Source organism: Nakaseomyces bracarensis (genome assembly GCF_045282275.1).
Source record: "Nakaseomyces bracarensis strain CBM3 chromosome Unknown Scaff13_0, whole genome shotgun sequence".
Taxonomy (NCBI): Eukaryota; Fungi; Ascomycota; class Saccharomycetes; order Saccharomycetales; family Saccharomycetaceae; genus Nakaseomyces; species Nakaseomyces bracarensis.
The window spans coordinates 705,648-727,590 of NW_027263959.1; the positions used below are offsets into that span (position 1 = coordinate 705,648).

General features: G+C 35.6%; 9 protein-coding genes across 9 annotated transcripts; 6 read left to right on the forward strand and 3 right to left on the reverse strand.

The window, feature by feature from the left end:
* Positions 1–601: 601 nt before the first annotated feature.
* On the forward strand, positions 602–3,043 carry STB6 (Stb6p; the record flags this gene model as incomplete). Its single annotated transcript, XM_071054506.1, has 1 exon — positions 602–3,043. The coding sequence occupies one exon, from the start codon at positions 602–604 to the stop codon at positions 3,041–3,043; it is 2,442 nt and encodes an 813-aa protein (XP_070909199.1).
* A 193-nt stretch (positions 3,044–3,236) lies between these two features.
* FAR3 (Far3p) lies at positions 3,237–3,875 on the reverse strand (the record flags this gene model as incomplete). Its single annotated transcript, XM_071054507.1, has 1 exon — positions 3,237–3,875. One exon carries the CDS (start codon positions 3,873–3,875, stop codon positions 3,237–3,239), a length of 639 nt encoding a protein of 212 aa, XP_070909200.1.
* Positions 3,876–5,532: 1,657 nt separating this feature from the next.
* On the forward strand, positions 5,533–7,932 carry ERB1 (ribosome biogenesis protein ERB1; the record flags this gene model as incomplete). The annotated part of the gene is made up of 1 exon (XM_071054508.1): positions 5,533–7,932. The coding sequence occupies one exon, from the start codon at positions 5,533–5,535 to the stop codon at positions 7,930–7,932; it is 2,400 nt and encodes a 799-aa protein (XP_070909201.1).
* An 818-nt stretch (positions 7,933–8,750) lies between these two features.
* On the forward strand, positions 8,751–11,864 carry RNJ42_04345 (uncharacterized protein; the record flags this gene model as incomplete). The annotated part of the gene is made up of 1 exon (XM_071054509.1): positions 8,751–11,864. The coding sequence occupies one exon, from the start codon at positions 8,751–8,753 to the stop codon at positions 11,862–11,864; it is 3,114 nt and encodes a 1,037-aa protein (XP_070909202.1).
* A 612-nt stretch (positions 11,865–12,476) lies between these two features.
* Positions 12,477–13,283, forward strand: COG2 (Golgi transport complex subunit COG2; the record flags this gene model as incomplete). Its single annotated transcript, XM_071054510.1, has 1 exon — positions 12,477–13,283. The coding sequence occupies one exon, from the start codon at positions 12,477–12,479 to the stop codon at positions 13,281–13,283; it is 807 nt and encodes a 268-aa protein (XP_070909203.1).
* Positions 13,284–13,838: 555 nt separating this feature from the next.
* NUP57 (FG-nucleoporin NUP57) lies at positions 13,839–15,719 on the forward strand (the record flags this gene model as incomplete). Its single annotated transcript, XM_071054511.1, has 1 exon — positions 13,839–15,719. One exon carries the CDS (start codon positions 13,839–13,841, stop codon positions 15,717–15,719), a length of 1,881 nt encoding a protein of 626 aa, XP_070909204.1.
* Positions 15,720–16,189: 470 nt separating this feature from the next.
* RPS23A (40S ribosomal protein uS12) lies at positions 16,190–16,603 on the reverse strand (the record flags this gene model as incomplete). The annotated part of the gene is made up of 1 exon (XM_071054512.1): positions 16,190–16,603. One exon carries the CDS (start codon positions 16,601–16,603, stop codon positions 16,190–16,192), a length of 414 nt encoding a protein of 137 aa, XP_070909205.1.
* Positions 16,604–18,618: 2,015 nt separating this feature from the next.
* RNJ42_04349 (uncharacterized protein) lies at positions 18,619–19,932 on the forward strand (the record flags this gene model as incomplete). The annotated part of the gene is made up of 1 exon (XM_071054513.1): positions 18,619–19,932. One exon carries the CDS (start codon positions 18,619–18,621, stop codon positions 19,930–19,932), a length of 1,314 nt encoding a protein of 437 aa, XP_070909206.1.
* Positions 19,933–20,334: 402 nt separating this feature from the next.
* On the reverse strand, positions 20,335–21,348 carry SCD6 (Scd6p; the record flags this gene model as incomplete). Its single annotated transcript, XM_071054514.1, has 1 exon — positions 20,335–21,348. The coding sequence occupies one exon, from the start codon at positions 21,346–21,348 to the stop codon at positions 20,335–20,337; it is 1,014 nt and encodes a 337-aa protein (XP_070909207.1).
* Positions 21,349–21,943: the final 595 nt, after the last annotated feature.

Consider the following 21,943-nt stretch of genomic DNA (forward strand, 5'->3'; position numbering starts at 1 on the left):
TCGTTTATACGGAAAAATTCCTCCTAGTTTTTCCGAAGTACGAAGGGAGTAAAAAGAAAAAGGTATCTAGCTCTCGGTGTTTCCACACATGTTTCTAGGCAATCAGATTTGATCAACAGGGTCCCATCAAATTTTCTTTCTTTTTTATTTCCAAGACGCTCGAAGGGAAAATCTGATATTCAGTATACACATTTATTGACGTACGGCTACGGTATGTTCTGTGCAAACAATGGATGACGTATCCTACGTATTAGTTATTTCTTTTTTTTTTCAGTTTGTTCATTGCTTCTTCAATTCTTTTGTGTTTATTCATATCGATAAAACAAAACAGCAACATAATCAAATAACAGATTGTTATCTAATAATATATTTATTTTTTTATACAGTAGATTAAGGAGTTATTAGGAAAATGATTCCTTTTTTTTTTATTAATTTGATATATTATTGAACACTTAATTTATTAACTGGGGTAAATCAAAGTCATATTTGGACTTGATTTAATAAAACTGGAAAATAATATAAAAATTTTACTAGACTTTTGGTATAACAAAAAAAAAATATAAGCAAATAAATAATTAAAAAAAAAGAAGAGTAACTCATTATGGGTACAGAAAGTGGGGTGGTTACACCAAAATTGAAAACACATGAATCATATCAAAATATCAATAATGGATTAGTACATGACGAGTTAGTGAGTTTTATATTTCCTGATTGTAGGGCATTATACAAACTTAACTTGAAAAACTATAAAGATCTTAATTATTCTGAAGTACAGTTGGAAGGGTTTGACATATATATTGTGGAGCAATGGGCCGCTGTGAGGAAACTATCTACGTTGATAACAACTTATACAGGTAACTCCCAGGACTCGGTATTTGCTGTGCGAGTATTGCTGCCGCGTGCCACAGAGTTATGGCCTCCTAAATTCAAAGAATACCACGATAAGATTTTAAAATTCAGTGCTCCAATGGTCATTGATATGGGTATTGTGTTTGTTACAGAGCTGTCATCAATTGCATCAAATTTAAACATCCTCCATGTTGAATCTGGTGATCAAAGAGAGGCATGGAAAAACTTCAAAGTCAATTATGATTTGAAAAAATTAAAATGTGGCGGTAGATCAGCACTGTTGCTCAGGGGTCCTTCTAGCACTGCGGTCACTAAATTTTCTCAGCTGTTTAAAATATCTATTGATAATTTTCCGAAGGATGCAGATGGGAATGTCCTGTCAAAAGGGGACTCTAGTAAAAATAATGACGATTATGAAATGGAACATAGCCATGAAAAAAGGTCGCATGGATTACATTTAAGGCCCACCAAATCGCATTCTGAGCCGGTGATATATTGCCCAGTTATAGAACTCATAACACTGATACAAATATCGCTGCACTATTTTGATCTATTTGAAAATACCGCATACAAGGACGGTTTGCTTTGTGAGGATACAGTTAGAGCTATTGATTTGTGGTGGGACAGGTATGGTAAAATATATTTAGGAGTCGAGAGGCCAAAAAATGAAGCTGTTATTGGTCCTACAACAGTGGCGGCACTTTTCAGTTTTGTATTATGTTGTTTCTTTAAACTACTTATTGAGGACTGTATTTCTTCTTCGAAGGATCCATTTGAAGAAGAAGATTTCTATACTGCTATTTTTGCATTTCAGAAGAAGCACAATCTCACAAGAGAAGGTGAGAGAGTTCATTTTGATCCAATGAGTGTTCAAAAACTATTCAATGTTACAAATAGAGAGACTAATAGGGATTTATTCAAATTTAAAAAAGTTGTGAAGTCTGCAGTTTATGATATTAAGGGTAATGGTAATTTTATACAGTTATCTAACGATGTTCTCACAACGGACTTAGATCACTTAGTTAAAAATGTCTATTGTGGTTCGTTGGGCTCTTTATGGAAATCAAAAAATGGAAGAAGGGATAGTACATATACATGGAAGAGAAACGAGTTTTCAACATATGATTATCACAATGGTAATTTAGAAGAAGAACTTAAGAAGCAAACAGAACTCTGTGAGCAGAGAAAAAAACTGAAGGAAGAATACCTTAAACATAAAGAAGGTGCAGATATTGTTTTTGTAGAGGAAAGGGAGTGGGATTCCAGTGAACCTACCCCAGATGCACCAGATATCAGTGAAATTGTAAGCACAAATGAATCCATCTCTTCAATGATGTGTAATTACGACGCTTCTAAATTTAGAATGAAGGATAAAACAAATAGAAGTTACCGAAATGAATTTTTTAGAAGAAACTCATTTCCATTCATGAAAGATGAAACCTTTCCAAAGTATAATAAGCTCGCAGTAGGCTATGAACCTGCAGTAACAGAGTTCGAACTTCATCGCTCGGCTTCTTTCAGTACGATCCAAAACTCCTATGAGAATTGGGAATTACCATTTGATACACCAATTGTTAAAATAGCTCGAGAATTAGCAAGGACTGCAAGACTTAATAATCCAGCTGGTCCAAATATGGACATGTTTTCCGAAAATGCAATTGAGGATGATGAGGAAGATATGGATGTTGAATTGACAAAAGAGTGTAGGGATTTCGGTAAGAAATTTAAGGGTCTAATCGTTGATCACAAGATATATTGTGCCAAAATGAATGACCTAGAAGATGTGAAATGGCAGGTCCACCATGATCATTCACTGCTTGAGAATGATATGAAGGAAATTGACTCTCTATCGTCGAAACTAGCATACAACGTGCAGGTATTGAGTAGGAGACTCAGAGAGGTAGAGAGAAATTTAGGTAGATTTGAGAATCAACTCAAAGAAGTACAAGGTCAATTTATTGATTTTGATTGCGGTGTTGATGTATCCTTATTGAATCAACTTGATGATGAGCAACTAAAGCAGATTGCATCGAAACTAGTAAAAAAAGAGAAGACCAAATATAAGGCCATATGTTTTAGACTAGTCAGTGCTGACATGTTATGTCAATTGAAAGACAACCTTGTGGATTGGACCACTTGGTTATTTGGTGAATTATGTATGCATAATGAGATCAAAAGTAAGAAATGCATATAATAATTTGCAGTTTTTATGAACTACTTTAGAACTTGTGAATCGATACATTTCTTATTAGGAATTCTGTTTTAGACATCCTATATTTTTCATATTCATACTTTTATAGATAATATTAAAATATATTTTACTGCAAAAAAAACTGGTGCTCTTGAGATTATAACATTAGTACTCCAAAATCCTTGTTGAAAATCTTCTATACTTTGGTTTCTTCCATTTCCAAACTTGTCAGATTTAGCCCGTATGTAGAGTTCACATAATCAATTTGTTTCTTTATTTGCTGATATTCTTTATTATCCTTCGGCACTTGATCCCATTCGATGGAATTGAAAAGCTTTTCAAATTTATCTATTATATCGGTAACATTATTATGAGTTATCTGTTGGTGCATGTCGAGGTTGTCAATGTTCTCTTTCATAAGATTTTCCCTCATTGTAAATGTTTCATGTAAGTAAATTTCGTTGTTCTGATCTCTCGCCAGTTTCTGTTCTATGATGAAATTTCTTATAGACGTTAAATGTTCGTTTATATTGTTTACCAATTTCGTTATCAAATCATTTATGTGTTCCTGCTGCTGGATTTCATAAACCAAGCGATAGTTCTCTTTTATCAGCATATCAACATCAGAAGGTTTGGTCATCTCCTCAAACTTATTTATCGTTTTTTCATCTGGATTTTGACTTAATTCTTCATACGTTACAGCTGTTTGTTTAGAGAGTCTTCTAAGGAGTAGATCTATTTTATCTGTCTCTTTCCTACTAGATCGACATCCATTACCGAGATTTTTGGCCAGTAAATATAGGTATTCGAAGTTGTCATAGCTAGTGTCATTCATCTTTTGTTATTCTATATAGTGATTGCAGCTTCGGTTACTAACCTTTTAATATGTTAATGATAGAGATTTAATGCTCCCTTATTATATATATTTTAGTTTTTTTATTATGATTAGTATGTTAATATTCAGCACAGTCAAATGGCGAACTCAACATTGAACAACAAAACGTTAAATCCAGCTAAGTGATAGAAGAGAACAAAACAAAGGATTTTTCTTCATGTGAAATAAGACTAGTAACAATTTTCTACTTAATATTTATTAAATTAATATAATTGCTCCAATACGCTTTTAATCAGCGTTTTAAAACCCTTCAAACTACACATAGAAAAACATATTAAAGATTCTACTGTGGCATAAATAATACGCTGATCAATGATCTATATAAAAGATTACTGAAATAGACACTGATTTTCAAACTCTCAAGATATTACAAAAAATTAACAATTATAAAATAATGATACATAAGGGTCTTCCTACTTAAGATGGAAGGCCTTGCGAATTAACTAAAATACTTATTCACCAACAACAAAAAAGTTATGAAATTCCAAAAAAAAATAGCACTCACGATGGGGGTCGAACCCATAATCTTCTGATTAGAAGTCAGACGCGTTGCCATTACGCCACGCGAGCTTACTATTTGTTGTAGTTGAGGGAATATATTCTATGTTTTGTGCACAATTCACGATTGTCAAAATTGCTATTATCTTTCAGTTTGAATCTTAAACTGGGCTGAAAGACCCATCAGCATCAAAATTTTTCCAAGCTGGTTATAGATTATAATTTTTGTCTATTTCTTCCAAATATAGAGCTGTCTAACCACAAAAACAATGCCATCACAAAGGTTTGGTATAACTTGGTAGAACTTTAGACACATAGATAATTTAAATATCACATAATCTAAAAAAAAAACATTTCGATCCAAAATTAGTCCTTGCTTTGATAATTGGACATTTCAAAGATTTTAAGTTGGAAGCAATTCGAATGCTTTAAAATATGTTGTTTGAACATAGAGTTCCAAAAGTTTGATTAAAGTTAATTAAAAAAAAACATAATAATGTGGTAACAATCAGACGCCAATATTTTACACGTGTACAGTGTATATGGAATGTCTTTTTGCAACGACGACTTATTTCTTAACTTTTACTCAAATAACACTTCAATATAGTCCTGTTCATAAAAAGACAAATAATAAACGTATACTAGATGCTGTACATTAAATGTATGACTGTTTCATATATCTTCTGCCCAACAAATTATTCACTATGTTTACATAAAAATCAGTGACAGTACCGTGTGCCTCTATTTATCTATAACTGTAGTGCAATAGAAGATGAACAGAACTAAATATCCTCATAAGCTATCTACTTGAAGCTCTTAAGAATGGAATGTTGAAGCCAGCATTTAATTCATACTCTATTATTGATGGCATCTTACTGTACGAAAAGCTGTTTATCCCAATGTCAACAGGGTAACGTAAAAGTTTTGAAAAAAAAAAAAATTAAAAAACTTCTTGTAGAAAATTTGCGATGAGCATCGGGCATCGATGGGCATAAAAGCAGCGAGGTATTGGATATATAGTAAATTTTGATAGATCATAATAGGAAACCAATCAAATAAGACTTAAATTCTTGATAATAACTTTTACGAAATCGTCGCAATGGTGAAAGGTAAAAACGAGAAAACAGTCGGCGCTCAGACCGTGAATAAACAATCAAAGAAGAGAGTTGTTGATGAAGTTGAAGAGTCTGATTCAGAACCAGAGTTACAAGTCGATGGGTTAATCGATGCTGAAGCTGAGAGTGAGGAGGAAGAAGAGCCCAGCAATGATAATGAGGTAGAAAAAGAGAACGCTTCTGAATCTGATTCTGAAGCCGAGCTTAACAAACTGCTTGCTGAAGAAGAAGGTGAAGAAGACTCTGATTATAACTCTTCTGACTTCTCCGATGATACTGCTTCTATGACTGATAAACTGTCTGGTGTCAAATTGACAACAATTGCTGACCCTAATGTGCATACCAAATTCTCGGATGGAACACCAAGAATCATAAAGCCAGAAATTAACCCAGTTTACGACAGCGATGATAGTGACGTGGAGACTAAAAATACTATTGGTAATATTCCAATATCTGCATATGATGAGATGCCTCATGTTGGTTATGATATTAATGGTAAGAGAATTATGAGACCTGCTAAAGGATCTGCTTTGGACCAATTACTTGATACAATTGAGCTTCCAGAGGGTTGGACCGGTTTACTAGACAAAGAATCTGGTGCAAGTTTGAACTTAACCCAAGAAGAATTAGAACTGATTTCTAAAATCCAAAAGAATGAAAAAACTGATGAGAGCACAAACCCTTATGAACCATTAATAGATTGGTTTACCAGACATGAGGAAGTTATGCCGTTATCCGCAGCTCCAGAACCAAAAAGAAGATTTGTTCCTTCCAAGAATGAAGCTAAAAGGGTTATGAAGATAGTAAGGGCTATTAGAGAAGGACGTATTATTCCACCAAAGAAAATGAAAGAAATTAGAGCTAAGGAAAAGAAAGAGGACTTTAGCTATGATCTATGGGGTGATTCAACGGATACCAATGATCATGTTATGAACCTGAGAGCACCCAAACTACCTCCTCCAACTAATGAGGAAAGTTACAATCCACCAGAAGAGTATCTGTTGAGTCCAGAGGAAATCGAAGAATGGAAAAATACTGAATATAGCGAAAGAGAAAGAAATTTTGTCCCTCAAAAGTATGGTTCTCTGAGAAAGGTTCCTGGTTACGGTGAATCCATTAGAGAAAGATTTGAAAGATCTTTAGATCTATATCTGGCCCCAAGAATGCGTAAAAACAAGTTAAATATCGATCCTGAGTCTTTAATTCCTGAATTGCCTTCACCAAAAGATCTCAGACCTTTCCCTATTCGTTGTTCCACTATTTACTCTGGTCATAAAGGTAAAGTACGTACTCTATCAATTGATCCATCTGGTATTTGGTTAGCTACTGGTTCTGATGACGGTACCGTTCGTATCTGGGAAATATTGACTGGTAGGGAGGTTTACCAAGTTGAGATAGTTAACAAGGATGAAAATCCAGAGGATCATATATTTGCAGTTGAATGGAACCCTGATGGTACCACCGGTATTCTAGCTGTTGCAGCTGGGGACAACATTTATCTGATCGTTCCTCCAATTTTTGGTTATGATATTGAAAATGCTGGTAAGGTTAAGATTGAAAATGGTTACGGTTATGATACCTTTGGTGCCACTAAGTCCTCTAATTTGGAAGTTAATGGTTCCGATTCTGATTCTGAAGACGAGAGTAAGACAAACACAGCAGTTAAGAAACAAATTGCCCAATGGTTTAAGCCAACTCAAAGACAATTAGAAAAGGATATTTGCATTGTTATTGCTTGTAAGAAGCCAGTAAAGAAATTATCTTGGCACAGAAAGGGTGACTACTTTGTCACTGTTCAACCTGAATCTGGTAATACTTCCGTATTAATCCATCAATTAACCAAACACTTAACACAATCACCTTTCAGAAAATCCAAGGGTATCATCATGGATGCTAAATTCCACCCTTTCAAACCACAACTTTTCGTCTGTTCACAAAGATATGTTAGAATATACGATTTGTCTCAACAAGTTCTTGTAAAGAAACTACAACCTGGTGCTCGTTGGTTATCTAGTATCGATATTCATCCAAGAGGTGATAATTTAATTGCTTCTTCCTACGATAAGAGAGTATTGTGGCACGATTTGGACTTGGCAGCGACCCCATATAAGACACTAAGATATCACGATAAAGCCGTTAGAAGTGCAAACTTCCATAAGAAGTTGCCCTTATTCTGCTCTGCCGCCGACGATGGTTTCATACATATCTTCCATGCAACTGTGTACGATGATATGTTGAAGAACCCAATGATAGTTCCACTAAAACAACTAAAGGGTCACAAAATACAAGGCCATTTAGGTGTCTTAGATACCATTTGGCATCCAAGAGAAGCTTGGTTATTCTCTTCAGGAGCTGACAACACTGCTCGTATGTGGACCACATGAGTTGAGAATAAACTAGGTGAAAAAGAAAATCAAAATACAAATAATAAAAGCAAATATCGGATCGCACATAGAACTCAAATAGCTCTTAATGATTGATCTCAATGCTATATATTGATAAAAAGAAAAACAAGATCAACAATAAGAATAGCAACAATATTTAATTGTTAATATATGAAACCTATGAGCAACAGAGTTTTTCACTTTCTCCTACACAAAGAATACATAGCAAGTCCGCATAAAAAACCAAACTGTATATTATATTATTAAATTATATAGAAAAATGAAAGACCCTTCCTTTCATCATTTATTGCAATAATCAGCAATAGAACAACGAATAAATTCAGTAAAGATTATTTTATTTCAGTCTAATAATACGTATTTTAATAAGATTACATAGTTTATATACACTATTATGTTAATAAATATAAGTGTATATATTATATAAATAATTTTACCTACCTCATCACAGTAATTTTTTTCTTATTTTTTTTTTTAGCGATGCCCGTCCAAAGAAAAAGTGAAAAAAAAAATTTGAGACCAAACAAAAACTTTAAAGTTATAGCTATTGTTTTAGCATATATTTAGTATTACTTGAACCAATCAGTTAACACCAACAGTTGTTTCTATCTTACCAGTCTTCTCGATAATCTTTTTGTTTGCAATTGTTCCATTCTATTCTATTAAGGCTTGGGCACAGATCAACATCAAGGTAGAGAAATCGTCATAAATACAAGGTAATCTAGATATCAAGCATTACTGATTAGAGATAATAGAACCGGAAACAGAGCTACGAGGGAATTACACAACTAAAAATTGAAATGTTTAATAGGCCTATGTTTGGTAGTAATCCTGGGGCAACCACGACTGCAAACACCTTCGGTAATACGGGTGGAAATGCATTTGGCGCTTCAAATGCTTCCTTTGGCAACGCAGGTGGGAATACCTTTGGATCAGTTGCGAATAATGCTACCTCTGGTGGGCTATTTGGTAGTGTGAATAATCAAAATAATAGCGGAGGGCTTTTCGGCCAGACTCAGAATAATGCTACGCAGGGCGGATTATTTGGAACTAACCAACCAGTTGCCTCTACTGGTCTATTCGGAGGTAATAATCAAGGTGCCAGTACTTTTGGCAATACTCAGAATTCTCCATTTGGTACTACTAATAAACCTGCTGCAACTACCGGTCTATTTGGTGCACAGCAAAATGCTACAGGAAATACAAGTTTCGGGCAAAATACAAATTCTTTTTCTGCTCCCAACAGCATGCAAAGTAATGGATTATTTGGAAGCAACAATACTCAGAATAATATGCCAGGGGGTTTATTTGGCCAACCACAAAGTAACACTACACAGCCTAGTGGTTTATTTGGCGCTAACCAACCTTCTAACAGTCCCTTTGGACAACAGTCTCAACAGCAGCAACAGCAACCTCAAGCTTTTGGCTCTGGTAGTGGTCTGTTCAACCAAAATCAATCACAAAATACATTTGGAGCCCCCGCCAATCCAGGTGGTGCGTTTAATGCTAACACAGGCCCTACAGGTGGTGCCTTTGGCAATAAACCAACATCTACAGGTGGATTATTTGGGCAATCAGCCAATAACTCTACATTTGGTAATAATACCGGAAGTACTGGCACTGGCTTATTTGGACAAACTAATTCCAATAATACTCAATTTGGTGGAGCAAATAGTAATCCATTCGGTGCACAGAATAATAACCAACCCTCTGGTGGTCTTTTTGGGCAAAACACAAGCCAAAATACTGGAACTGGTTTATTTGGTGGGCAAACGAACAACCAAAGCACTGGAACTGGCCTATTTGGCCAAAATAGCCAAAATACAGCTAATTCTACCGGTGGCCTCTTTGGCCAGCAAACTAAACCTGCATTGACTAGTCCATTTGGCCAAAATAATCAGAACACAGGAACTGGCCTCTTCGGTTCTACACAAGCAGCTTCTAATGCAAACACGGGGTTATTTGGGAACAAAACAGCAGGGTCAGCTGGTGGTCTTTTTGGACAAGGAACCAATCAACAGGGAGGATTATTTGGCCAAACTACCCAAAATCCACCTCAACAATCTGGTGCACTATTTGGCCAAAATAATCAAAGCAACCCAAACTCTGGTGGTTTATTTGGCCAAGCTAATAATCAAAACTCATTTGGACAAAACCAGCAGCCTTCCAATGGGTTATTTGGAAATAAACCAGCAGGACAAGCTAGCGCTCCAGGTGGATTATTTGGCGCCCAGAATAACTCCACTAGTCTATTTGGTAATACTCCTGCCTCAAACAATACGCAAGCTGGCGGACTTTTAAACAAACCTCAAGGTTTGCAAAACTCCAATACAACTGGTTTATTCGGAAATAGTCAACAAAATGCACAGACTGGTTCTTCATCCGGAACAGGTCTTTTTGGAGCCAAGCCCTTAGGAAATACAACTTCTCAACCAGCTGGTGCAGGACTTTCTGGCCAAAATACTAACCCGCCACAAACCGGAGGCCTTTTTGGTAATAACACTACTACAAACAACAATACAAATACCGGTATCCCTGCTACTGGAACAGGAACATCTGGTACAGGTCTCTTTGGTGCTAAACCTGCCACCACTGGTAATACCACAGGTGGATTGTTTGGGGGCAACACATCTAACAGTGTACAACCTGGTGGACTGTTTGGCTCAAAACCAGCACCTCCTAACACAGCTACTTCTACTAATACTGGTGGATTATTTGGCTCTACTGCGGCAAAACCTACCACCTTGAATAATTCATCTAGTACTAGTACAGGTACTTCATTATTTGGTGCAGGAAATAAACCTGTTGGAGCAGTGAACCAACCACAGGCACCAACCGGCTCTAATAATACACAAGACAGCACAAATATTTTTACTGCCTCTCTTCCAGAACAAAAACTTCCTAATTCCCTCACGCAACCTACTAAGATCTCTCCTACTAAAATTAAGGCTGCTTCAAAAAAGACTTCCAGTGTTGCATCTGCTTACAGATTAACGCCTACTTCATTATTTTCTCCTCATTTAGAAACTAATGTCCGGGACTCACAGTTTTCAACCATCACAAGAGCTAAACACGGTTTGAGCAATGCTGTTATTAAACACTCAGCTTTGGAAAATATAACGAACACCACCAGACCTTTGGGAGAACAGTTACTATTCAATCCTGACAAGAAATGCTTCAGAAACTTAATTATTTCTAGCAAGAAGAAACCCGTCCAGGCTTTTGACAACTCTTCTCCAATCACAAAGATTACTTTCTCACCACAAGTATCCATCAGTAAGAAGAGCACTACATCAGGTGTCTTAAACGCCAATGAAAATACTCCTTCCCCAGATCCACTAGGAAGAGCTGTCCTAAGAACACCGTTAGCTAAATCTAAGACAGACTCGCCAGCTTCCGAGAAACCTAGAATAGCAACAACAGAAAACACAAAATCTGGTCAAGCGGATAGTAATGATATATCCTTCACTGAAGAAGGTTATTATATCAGCCCATCATTCGACACATTGAAGAATATGCCACTAACAAGCTTAGAGAAGGTCAATGGACTGGTTATTGGACATAAGGATCATGGTAAGGTAGAGTTTTTGGAGCCTGTAAATTTGGTAAATATCCCTATCAACAAACTTTGTGGAAAAATAATTCACTTTGAACCAAAGACATGTATTTTATATCCTAACTCAGAAATGAAACCTGAAAAAGGTGAAGGTATTAACGTACCTGCGAGAATTACTTGCTATAAGTGTTACCCAATAAATAAATCCACCAGAAAGCCTATTCTGGATGCTAACCACCAATTAGTGAAAAAACACATTGAAAAACTGAAAAACGTTCCTGGTACCAATTTTGTCAGTTATGATGAGAAAACTGGTGCCTACATTTTCACAGTTGATCAACCTATAGCTGATAACTGATTTTTATAAGGTCATAGACAGTCTACAAAGGCAACTTTATGTAATATTATAGAAAACATTTAATAGTAGCATTCTTATAGACATTTACATGAACTCAAATACCGTGAAAATCATGCTCGTGATTAAAAAAAAACTATCTTTATAGTGCTTATTAACAACAGCTTATTGTAATTAAAAAAAAAATATAAAGTTATCATTTTTGCCAAGAAAAAAAAAATGCCATTTCCTAGAATCGAACCAGGGTTTCATCGGCCACAACGATGTGTACTAACCACTATACTAAAATGGCAATAGATTAATATGTTCTACTGACTCTAAGAAAGAGGTATTTCAATTAGTATTACATTTCGACGGAAGAGTTTAAATAAAAAAATGTCCCATGAACAAGTTAGTTAGCCTTAATGTCCTAGCTACACTTTTTGATATCTAAGAACCTAAGAAGACTTGCCATTGAGCACTAGATAGAAATAATACTGGTCAAACACAATCATCCGCTAATCTGGCTATCTATAGATATATTAAGTTAGAAACAGGAGGAACTTTTTACTACATTTTGATTGAATTACATTGAAATAAAGGGAAAAGGTTAAAGAGGTGCCAATACGAGATACGATGGTCGAAGAGATACATGATGAATATGATCTACCTGCTGTGGCAGAAGTTTCCAGGGATTTATTTTCAACGGAAGCTGATAATCTAAAGGATGTAAAAGTGGTACATACAGATGATAAAAGTGAGCTAATTATTCCATTTGATGTTGACACATTCTTAATGAACAATAACTTCCATTATGTACCGTTGGATACATTGACAAGACAATTGACTAGCCTCTCTGATGAAATGATGCTGGTGCTTTTGGAGCGGGTTGGTGAGAATTATGATTCTTATCTCGATTTCTGTAAAGTATTCCAAGGTGGCTCTGATAATGATACTGCATTTGAGTTACAAAAACTAGTTCCTGATTTGAACAGTTTTACTACATCACTAAAAAATCTAACAGAGAAGGATATGCCCAGAACACAAGAAACAGTACAGGATACCATCGATTATCTAGAAAAACTTGAAGAAATACAGGACCTGTTAGGAAATCACTTAATGCTATCAGAGGATATAATAACACTGAAAAAATTGAGTAAATCTCTGCATTCATTATGTGACACTGATCCCTTAGAAGAAGAACTTTGCGTCGAACTAACTTCAAGATTATTCAACCTTTTCACCAATATCCAAACCCTGCTTGACTCCCTTACAAGTATAGACTCCCCTTTTTTACATCACCTAAGGAATGAATTCCAGGGCACAACCCAAGAATTCCAAATATCTTTAAAACTTCTTACAGATAGATGTCTCCAGCATACAGATCAATATACTCAGCTTTCGATATTGCTAGCATCAATATATAAGGAACTTAAAAAATAACAATTTCACGACACTAGTGAAACGATCCTCTTAATAATTACATACTCCAGTATAAATAGTAGTGTGCTTCAATACAATTATATACTTAATATCAATGCCAATTCAAATATTGATATTATATCATTTTAATGATATCGAAGTTATCATCTAATACGTAGTAGTTAATGAAAAATCGCTAATTTTTTTTTATTTATTTCTTATGTTAAAAATTTGGGCATCACGGAACAAGTTAAGAAATCTTTAAACTCAACTAGCTTGATGTAAAATTCTTCTTTGCAAGGCTTCCAATTGGGGTAAAGTAACATTGATAGTAAGCGAAGCTCAATTTTCAAGAGCGGAAATAGTTTATTTATCTCTTCAAAACGAACCTCATTTTGTGGGTCTTTAAGTGTTAGGAATTAGAAACGAGGGGAAACCGTGCTTTGAGAAGAAAATATATTGAAGATAAGATCGGTGTATCTAACTTTACTAGTTGAGATTTTAATAAAAATACTACAATAGGTCATTTATATATCTAATTGATCCTAAATTAAAAAATAAAAAGGAGTTGATATTATGTTTGCAAGAAATAGTACAGGAGGGTTTGGATCAAATACAGGCGCGACAGGCGGGAACTCTATGTTTGGTAATACAGGAGGGAATACTGGATTCTCATTTGGACAAAATAACCAACAACAACAAGCACAACAGCCGCAATCCGGAGGAATGTTCGGTAGTCAGCAAAATAACCAACAACAGGGTCTTTTCGGGCAACCACAACAAAGTAATCAACCATCGGGAGGTTTGTTTGGCCAGAACCAACAGCAAAACACACAACAGCCTTCTACAGGCCTCTTTGGACAATCACAATCGCAGAACAACCAACAAGGTGGTAGTCTGTTTGGCGGCCAACAAAGCAACCAAAGTGGTACTACTGGTTTATTCGGAGCCAATAATGCTCAGCAGAGTAGTCAGGGGTCTACTGGACTCTTTGGAAATAAACCAGCTGCAGGAGGACTCTTTGGACAAAATAATAATCAACCACCACAACAGCAGGCTGGAGGATTGTTTGGCCAAAACCAAGCTCAACCTCAACAACCATCAGGTGGATTATTTGGCCAAAATCAAAACCAACAAACTCAAAGCGGTGGTCTTTTTGGCAACACATCAAACCAGAATAACACTACAGGAACTTCCGGTGGATTATTTGGTGCTAAGCCAGCAGGTACAACTGGAGGACTATTTGGTTCAAAACCAGCCGGAACCACAGGTGGTTTATTTAGTGGTCAGAATAACTCAGCAAGCGCTCCTGCGACTGGTGGACTTTTTGGAAGCAATCAACAAAGCTCTGGAGGCCTTTTTGGATCCAAACCTGCTGGGACTGGCAGCACAAGTGGTGGTTTATTCGGCAGTAAACCATTAGGATCAGGAACAACAGGCCTATTTGGAGGTGCTAACCAACAAAACCAAGGAACCGGACTCTTTGGTAATAACCAACAACAACAGCAGCAACAACAGACAGGTCAACAGTTTGGTGGGATCCAATCTTCACAGCCTTCTTTTGGCTGGTCTAAACCTTCTACACAAAGCAGTACTATCCAGCAGCCACCTTTCCAACCACAAGTTCAGCAACCTCAGTTGGCTGCGCAACAGTTACAATCACAACAGCTATCTGGCTATCCTCAGTTGATACAAGAACAAGTTTTGAAGTGTAAAGAATCATGGGATCCAAACTCTTACAAAACAAAATTAAGATCATTTGTTTACAATAAGGTGAATGAAACTGACGCAATCTTATACACAAAACCAACCAATGTATCACAAGAGGAATGGGATAAAGCACTGGAACAAAAGACAAGCTCAGATGTCATTCCTATACAGGTATATGGTTTTGAGGGATTAAATAGTCGAAACCAAGTTCAAATTGAAAATGTTGCACAAGCTAGAGTGATATTGAATCAAATTCTTGACAAATCAACTCAACTGCAACAGACGCATAGTTTTGATACTGCGGCTAGAATAATGAAAGTACAGGCTAGAAATGTCCAGATAGAGAAGAGAATCTTAAAACTAGGCACTCAACTTGCAATTTTGAAGAATAGAAGATTACCATTAACCATTGCTGAAGAAAAAATGTGGGGTCAATTTCAAGAATTATTGAAGCATAGTAATGATCCTGCCGGTTTAGGAAAGACCAACGAACTCTGGGCCAGGTTAACTGTTCTAAAGGAACGTGCGAAGACGATTTCTGATCAATTAGATAGTAAGTTAACTATTATTGGAGAAAATGGTGGTCAAACTGGAAAGCAAGCTGATGGTACTCCTGATGAAGTAAACGAAAAGATCGATAAGGTTGCAGAAATTCTCAGTAACCAACAACGTGGTATTGCATATCTGAATGATGTTCTTGAAAAGGATAGCAAGGCTCTGGATGCATATATAGCCAACAAGAGCTAGACCAATATATATTTCTGGTGTTAACTATATTTGTCTTTTTTGTAATAAAATCTGCATGATGAATCCTATTCTCGTTCTATAAGAATCTAACGTTATATATGTAATTGTAGAATAATACGTCTACTGCTAGTAACAAAATTAGCATTTCACGGCTATAGCGTTAGAAGTGACATTCTGGTCCTTGCTATGCTCAATTTTACACATTAATTTATCTTACACAAACATAACCTAATCATGCTGTTAAAGTTTGAACGCACATGTTTTTCAAAGAACATTCATATTTATAAATACTTAAATAAAAACCAAACACTTCTCTTCACTAAAGAGTCAGAGAAACATTATAATTTTTGAGATATTTTTTTAAAGTTTTTTATTATCGTTAATAAAAGAAACTTATTATATTAAAGATGCGTAAAAAAAACCTGTTTAACAATTTTTTTTGTAAATTCGAGAATAAACCGAGAAAGCACTTAGGATCTTGGCTTCTCCTTCTTCTCCTTCCACAAAGCCAACAAGGAGACACCAGAGACCTTAACGACCTTGAATCTAACACCTGGAATATCACCCTTAGCCTTACCCTTTCTACCGAAACCGGCCAACAAGACTTCGTCGTTTTCGTCAACGTAGTTCAAACAACCATCATTTGGAACGAAAGCAGTAACCTTCTTACCGTTCTTGATCAATTGGACTCTGACACACTTTCTAATGGCGGAGTTTGGTTGCTTGGATTCAATACCCAACTTTTCCAAAACAATACCCTTAGCGTGGGAAGAACCACCGAATGGAGAGGACTTGAAGGCAGTACCCAAAAGTCTCTTCTTGTAGTTGTTTTCGGCCCAACGGCTAGTTAAATTATATTGTATTTCAAATAGAAACTTTTGCATCACATAATCGATCTTATCTTTTACTATCTTGATATTCTCTTTTTTTTTCAATGAAATATAACCTCACGTTAAACAAAAACTCCTAAACTTTTAAATAGCAAAAATTCTTGGTAGATGTTAATCCACAATATGTTTTTAGATATTTGTATATCTTATCTTTGTTTAAAACCAATATAAGATGGTTGCCTCATTTGTAAAGTTTTTCAAAAAAGAAAATCAAGAAATAAAAAATAAACCAATCATTAAGAAGTTAATTATTATTGAAAACAATCTCATTGTTAGTAAAAAAAACTTTTTCCGAATATCAGCTTAAAGCAAAATCCCTCTTCAATATTAAACCTTTTGATATAGTCCTGTCATTTTAACGATCATGGTATTATATATTCATAGTCTCTTTTTATTCCCCACAAAATAGTCTTTATATTTCTTATCATTCAATGAGCTAACATAAAATCTAGTTTTATGTCACATCCTTGTAACTTCTCTCTATATCATCCAGTAATACAGAAAAAGTGATTTCTCTTTTGCTTTTTCCCATGCTTACTACATCATATGTATTCTAGTTTCATGGTAATCAATATTATTGTCTTAACATACTTGTTTCTTCTGTGGACACGTAACTTTCTTGCAGAGTTCAAACCTCTTGGCTTACCCTTACCCATTGTTGTCTATAGTCTTATTGATGTAGGTTTTCTATATCTATAGAAAATAATTAAGCCAACAATTAAAAAATATTAGCAACTTTTCTAATATATGATGAGAACTAGTTTTGAATAAAAAAAAGTTGCAAAGATGTTTTTACAAAGTGAACCCAAAAAAAGATTCAGAAGGGAGCTTGGGAAAAAAAAAAAATAGTAGCTAAAAGGGACTTGATGTAAGAAAGAAAGAGTAGAGCCACAGAATACCACGTAGCTGTCGCACTCCTCACTTACTGGTCCTCCACAGAGGTCTACAGTCAGTTCTGAGCTCATCGCATCACATTTGCCCAGTACTATCTCCCGTCTCCCATTACGCTTGGGGACTAGGTGGCGTTTGCTTAGCGGAGGGGGGTTATTGCTTCCTCTGGATACCTCAACCCGCAAGCCTAGCCTAAAGGGGTGCTGAGCCTAGCGTGTCATACACATCCAAGCCTAACCTTCAGAATTCTGAGTCCTCCCCCTCCCCCCCGGCTAGCCTACTACCGAGGAACCAGTTCAGTAACTGATTGAATTCAAACACTGTGAACTTCCTGCAAGGACGGTACAACTGCTAAACAAAAGAACCCGTCTCTCCCTCCCTTGTGCTGGGATTTTTTGATGGGGGTGGATCCTGAACCCAGGGACTATTGACACGCTTTTAGGCTCTCGTATAGTATGAAAATAGGGAATGTGACTTTCTGCAGCATTTTCTTCGTTCAAAACAGCCCGGGTAAAAACTAACAGTTACCAAAATATGGTTTTTTTCAACTCATTCCAGGACAGTGCCAGAAGAAAAAAAGAACAATCGTAATTACTATATGAGGAAATTACTAGGGTACGTAATTTTTCACTAAAGCAATACTGGGGTGGTGGGTGTAACATTACTCTGTGTATAAGACAATTATGGTGTACGGATGTATTAACATTTATTTTATTTTAAGCAGTAACGATGAAAGAGCAGTCACATACTGTCACCGCAGAATTGCTTTTTTTTTTTTTCAGTGCTCCCATTGTTCTTTTACGTCGATTGTGTGATTTACGGTTTGTTTTATTGTTCTCACCGTATTGCTTTTTTCTCTTTCTTTCAATAACCAAGAGTGCTTCCTGTAACTTTAACTATTCGAATCAATTTAATATTACAAGAGTGTGCTAGGCCATCTGTGAGGCACATCGCCAGAAAGTTATGTTTGTACCATTATTTCACACTTAGTAGTTAGTAGTTATGTACTTCATCTAATTTTCTTCTTGTACAGGTATTTCTGAGTTAAGTAACTTCTTATAAACTAATCATTGTCTGAATCATTTAATATTAGTAAATTCAAAAAGTTGAGTGATAAGATGGATTATACACAAATACTAATAGCTCAGTATCTTCAAGAGAAAAATCTCAATGAAACTTTGGCTTCGTTTCTTAAGGAAACCGAATGTTCCTATAGTGATATAGCGAATCATGCAGAGTATGGTGAAAAGTTGTCACTGGAAAGCATAGTTAGGGACAGAGTTCATTTTAAACAGGACACTTCGACAAATAGACCAATAAATAGGGAATTGGTGAAGTTCAACTCTTGGAACTATGCAAAACATTTTGAAACATTTCAGTTGCCACCTATTGGATCACTAGTAATCGATTCCAAATTTATCAAGACACCCAACCTTGGTAACCAATTATTACTTTCTTCTGCAGACAGGAAAACTTATTTCATTAAAATAGAAAAGGATAATGGCGACTTCGATAAATGGAGAGTAGTTAATCACAATAGTGTTTGTAAATTTTGCGGCGCATTTGAAGATACAGACATTTGTTACTTCGTAACAATCGATGGTAACTTAATACTGTATGATGGTTTTGAGGGCAAAGAAATTCGCAAATATTCATTAGAAACTAGGATTGTCTCTCACCTTAAACTATTAAGATCAGGAAATAGCCATAATTCTTGGTATTTCATTTATACCGGCTTAGATAATAAACTAAGAGCTGCCATACTTAATCTTGATGATATCTCAACACCTTTATTTGACATTATTGCAGAAACTAAATTACTTTCAAAATCTACATCACTTGAAGCTATCACAAATCCTAAAAACAGCAAACCTATAATTTTAGTAAGTAGGCTTGACTATACCTCAATATTAGTGTTTAGCCTGACTTTAGAAGACAAACTGGAACATTATTCCAATATCGCACTCAATGATGCACAATTCATGTCACACTCATTCAATGCCCTTGATATGAAACTAATAACTATGCCAGGTGATATCCAAAAAAGAAACTTAGTTGTAGCAACATCACATAATCCCTACATGCGTCTAATAGTTGTTAACTTAGAAGATTTAAGCGATATGATTGCGACACTAAGCAATGGCGAAATAAGAACATACTATGACAAAGTCCTAGAAAATATATTAACTAAGGTTCCACAGGATGCTTATTCTCAGCCTATTATTGTTGTAGATGATAGTATTGGTGGTATAATGGTAGGGTCAAACGAAGGTTTATTTGCAGTTGATTTGAATAAGAAGGACAGCTGGAAGTTCAAAGTAACTAATGATAATGAAGAAAATCGAATCAAAACCATTGATATAAAAAGTGATGGTACTATATTTTTCGGAACATCTGAGAAAGATCTATATCTTTGTACAGCTACTTCTTGATTAAGTGAGAAAGCTAATAACATCTTTGGGCATCTTTGGTTACCGCCATACATATCTAACGTAAATAAGAAACAACCTGGACTATATATTCGAACAATAGCTTTTATTAATGATTCGACCATTCATATGGTTCAGATATATTATATACCTGCTTTATGTTATTATAGGACAAGCTTACCAAAAGAGTTTGGAACCCAAAATATCAAATTCCAGCTTGATTTTTTGAGTAATATACAATGAATTAATTTATATAAAAGGAAACGTAATGATAGCAGGAGGAGACCAATGATATGCAAACTTCATAATCGGGGAAAAATTCAGCAAAATAGTATTCAAAAATAGAAAAATGCACAAAAATATCACCAAATTTCCAACTAGTATGCGAAGATTTGTAAGATTCATTCAGAATTCAGGCCTTTCATTCTGTGTATTTGAATTCACTTGGAACTGATCGAATTGGGAACGGTTGTTGTTGTTATTGTAATTGTTGAAGTAGTTACCTCTACCTCTACCACCTCTTCCACCTCTACCTCTACCTCTATTGTTATGGAATCTTGGTCTAACAGACGTTTGCCCAAAGGTGTCCAAGTTTAACTCTTTTTCATCACTCCATCTCATATTAGTATTTTCCTCAGCAGAAGTTGAGATAGAATCAAAGAAGGATGATTTCTTATCATAGAACTTATCTTGCTTGTCATCCTCTTCGATGATTTCTTCTTCCTCATCAGGCTTACTGAATTTGGCATTATTAGTTTCAAAATCGAAATCGGAGTCAGGAATCTCGACCTTGTGTGGGTGTTGATGTTGGTATTGATGTTGATGTTGGTGTTGTTGATTTTGATGATGAGATTGTCTTCTATCATTATTCCTGTTACCACTTTGAGGATGGTTAGGATGTTTATCAGCGTGATGTTGAACCTTAACGGTTTCTTGAGCAGTTGCAGTTACGGGAGGAGCAACTGGTGGAATACTTGTTTCCTTCGAAGGAGCATAAACGCCATATCCAGATACTGCAGCAGGAACCTGTTGTTCTTGAGGAGGAGCAGCAGGCTCGTTATTAGGATAGCCCTCACTGGTTGGAACACCAGCAGTTGCAGTGCTAGCACTAGAAGTTGCCTGCTGCTGCTGCTGCTGTTGGATATGAGCAGGTGGCAATACTGGTTGAACTTCCGATAATTTAACCTCAAGGATACTTAAGTCCTTAACATCATTACCGTTAAATTTAACAGACTGATAAACGGCTGGATTAGGGTAGACCTCATCTGGACCCCAGTTCTTACGCCCTTCAGTACCAAAACAACGTACTTCATTCAATGTAACCGTACCCTTTTCAGAATCAATGTTTTGTAACAAACCAACATACCTGTTGTCAGTAACAGAAATTAAAGAAATAGTTTTACCAATATATTGAGACATGTTTAATACTATGTTTCCTCTTCCTTTAGTATCAAATATTTCTCCTTTAGGCCTTTTTCAAATATAAGTTAAATATTCAGATAAATTCAGATAGCAATTATAAGGTTATGTTCTTCAGTAGTTTATAGTATTATCGTCAATCTTAATAAATAAAATTCTAGTGGCAGTTTTCGAAAAGAATGCAATCAAACTTGAAGATTATTTAATTCAAAAGGAAATAAACAGGACAAATGACTATTATGGGACAGAAGTAGAAAAGTACTTATAAGTAGCTATGGTATATATGCCACTTCACAAAATAACACTACTATAAAGAATATCACTTTCAAGTAAGGCAACAAATAAAGCCAGCTCGCCGAATTTTTTTTTTTTCTTATTTAACGGGTCAAAAAGAATAACCACATTCAAAAGAAGGCCAATTTTATCATAAGAAACGTAAATAATCATACCTTCTAATAAAAACAAATAGCAAACTCATGGTTGATTTTAATAGCATACTACTATTCATAACTTCGAGAGGTTCAAGTGTTATTAGTATTGTGGTATAACTGTCTTTATTTTATTTTATTTTATTTTTTATAGTACATATTGTTTT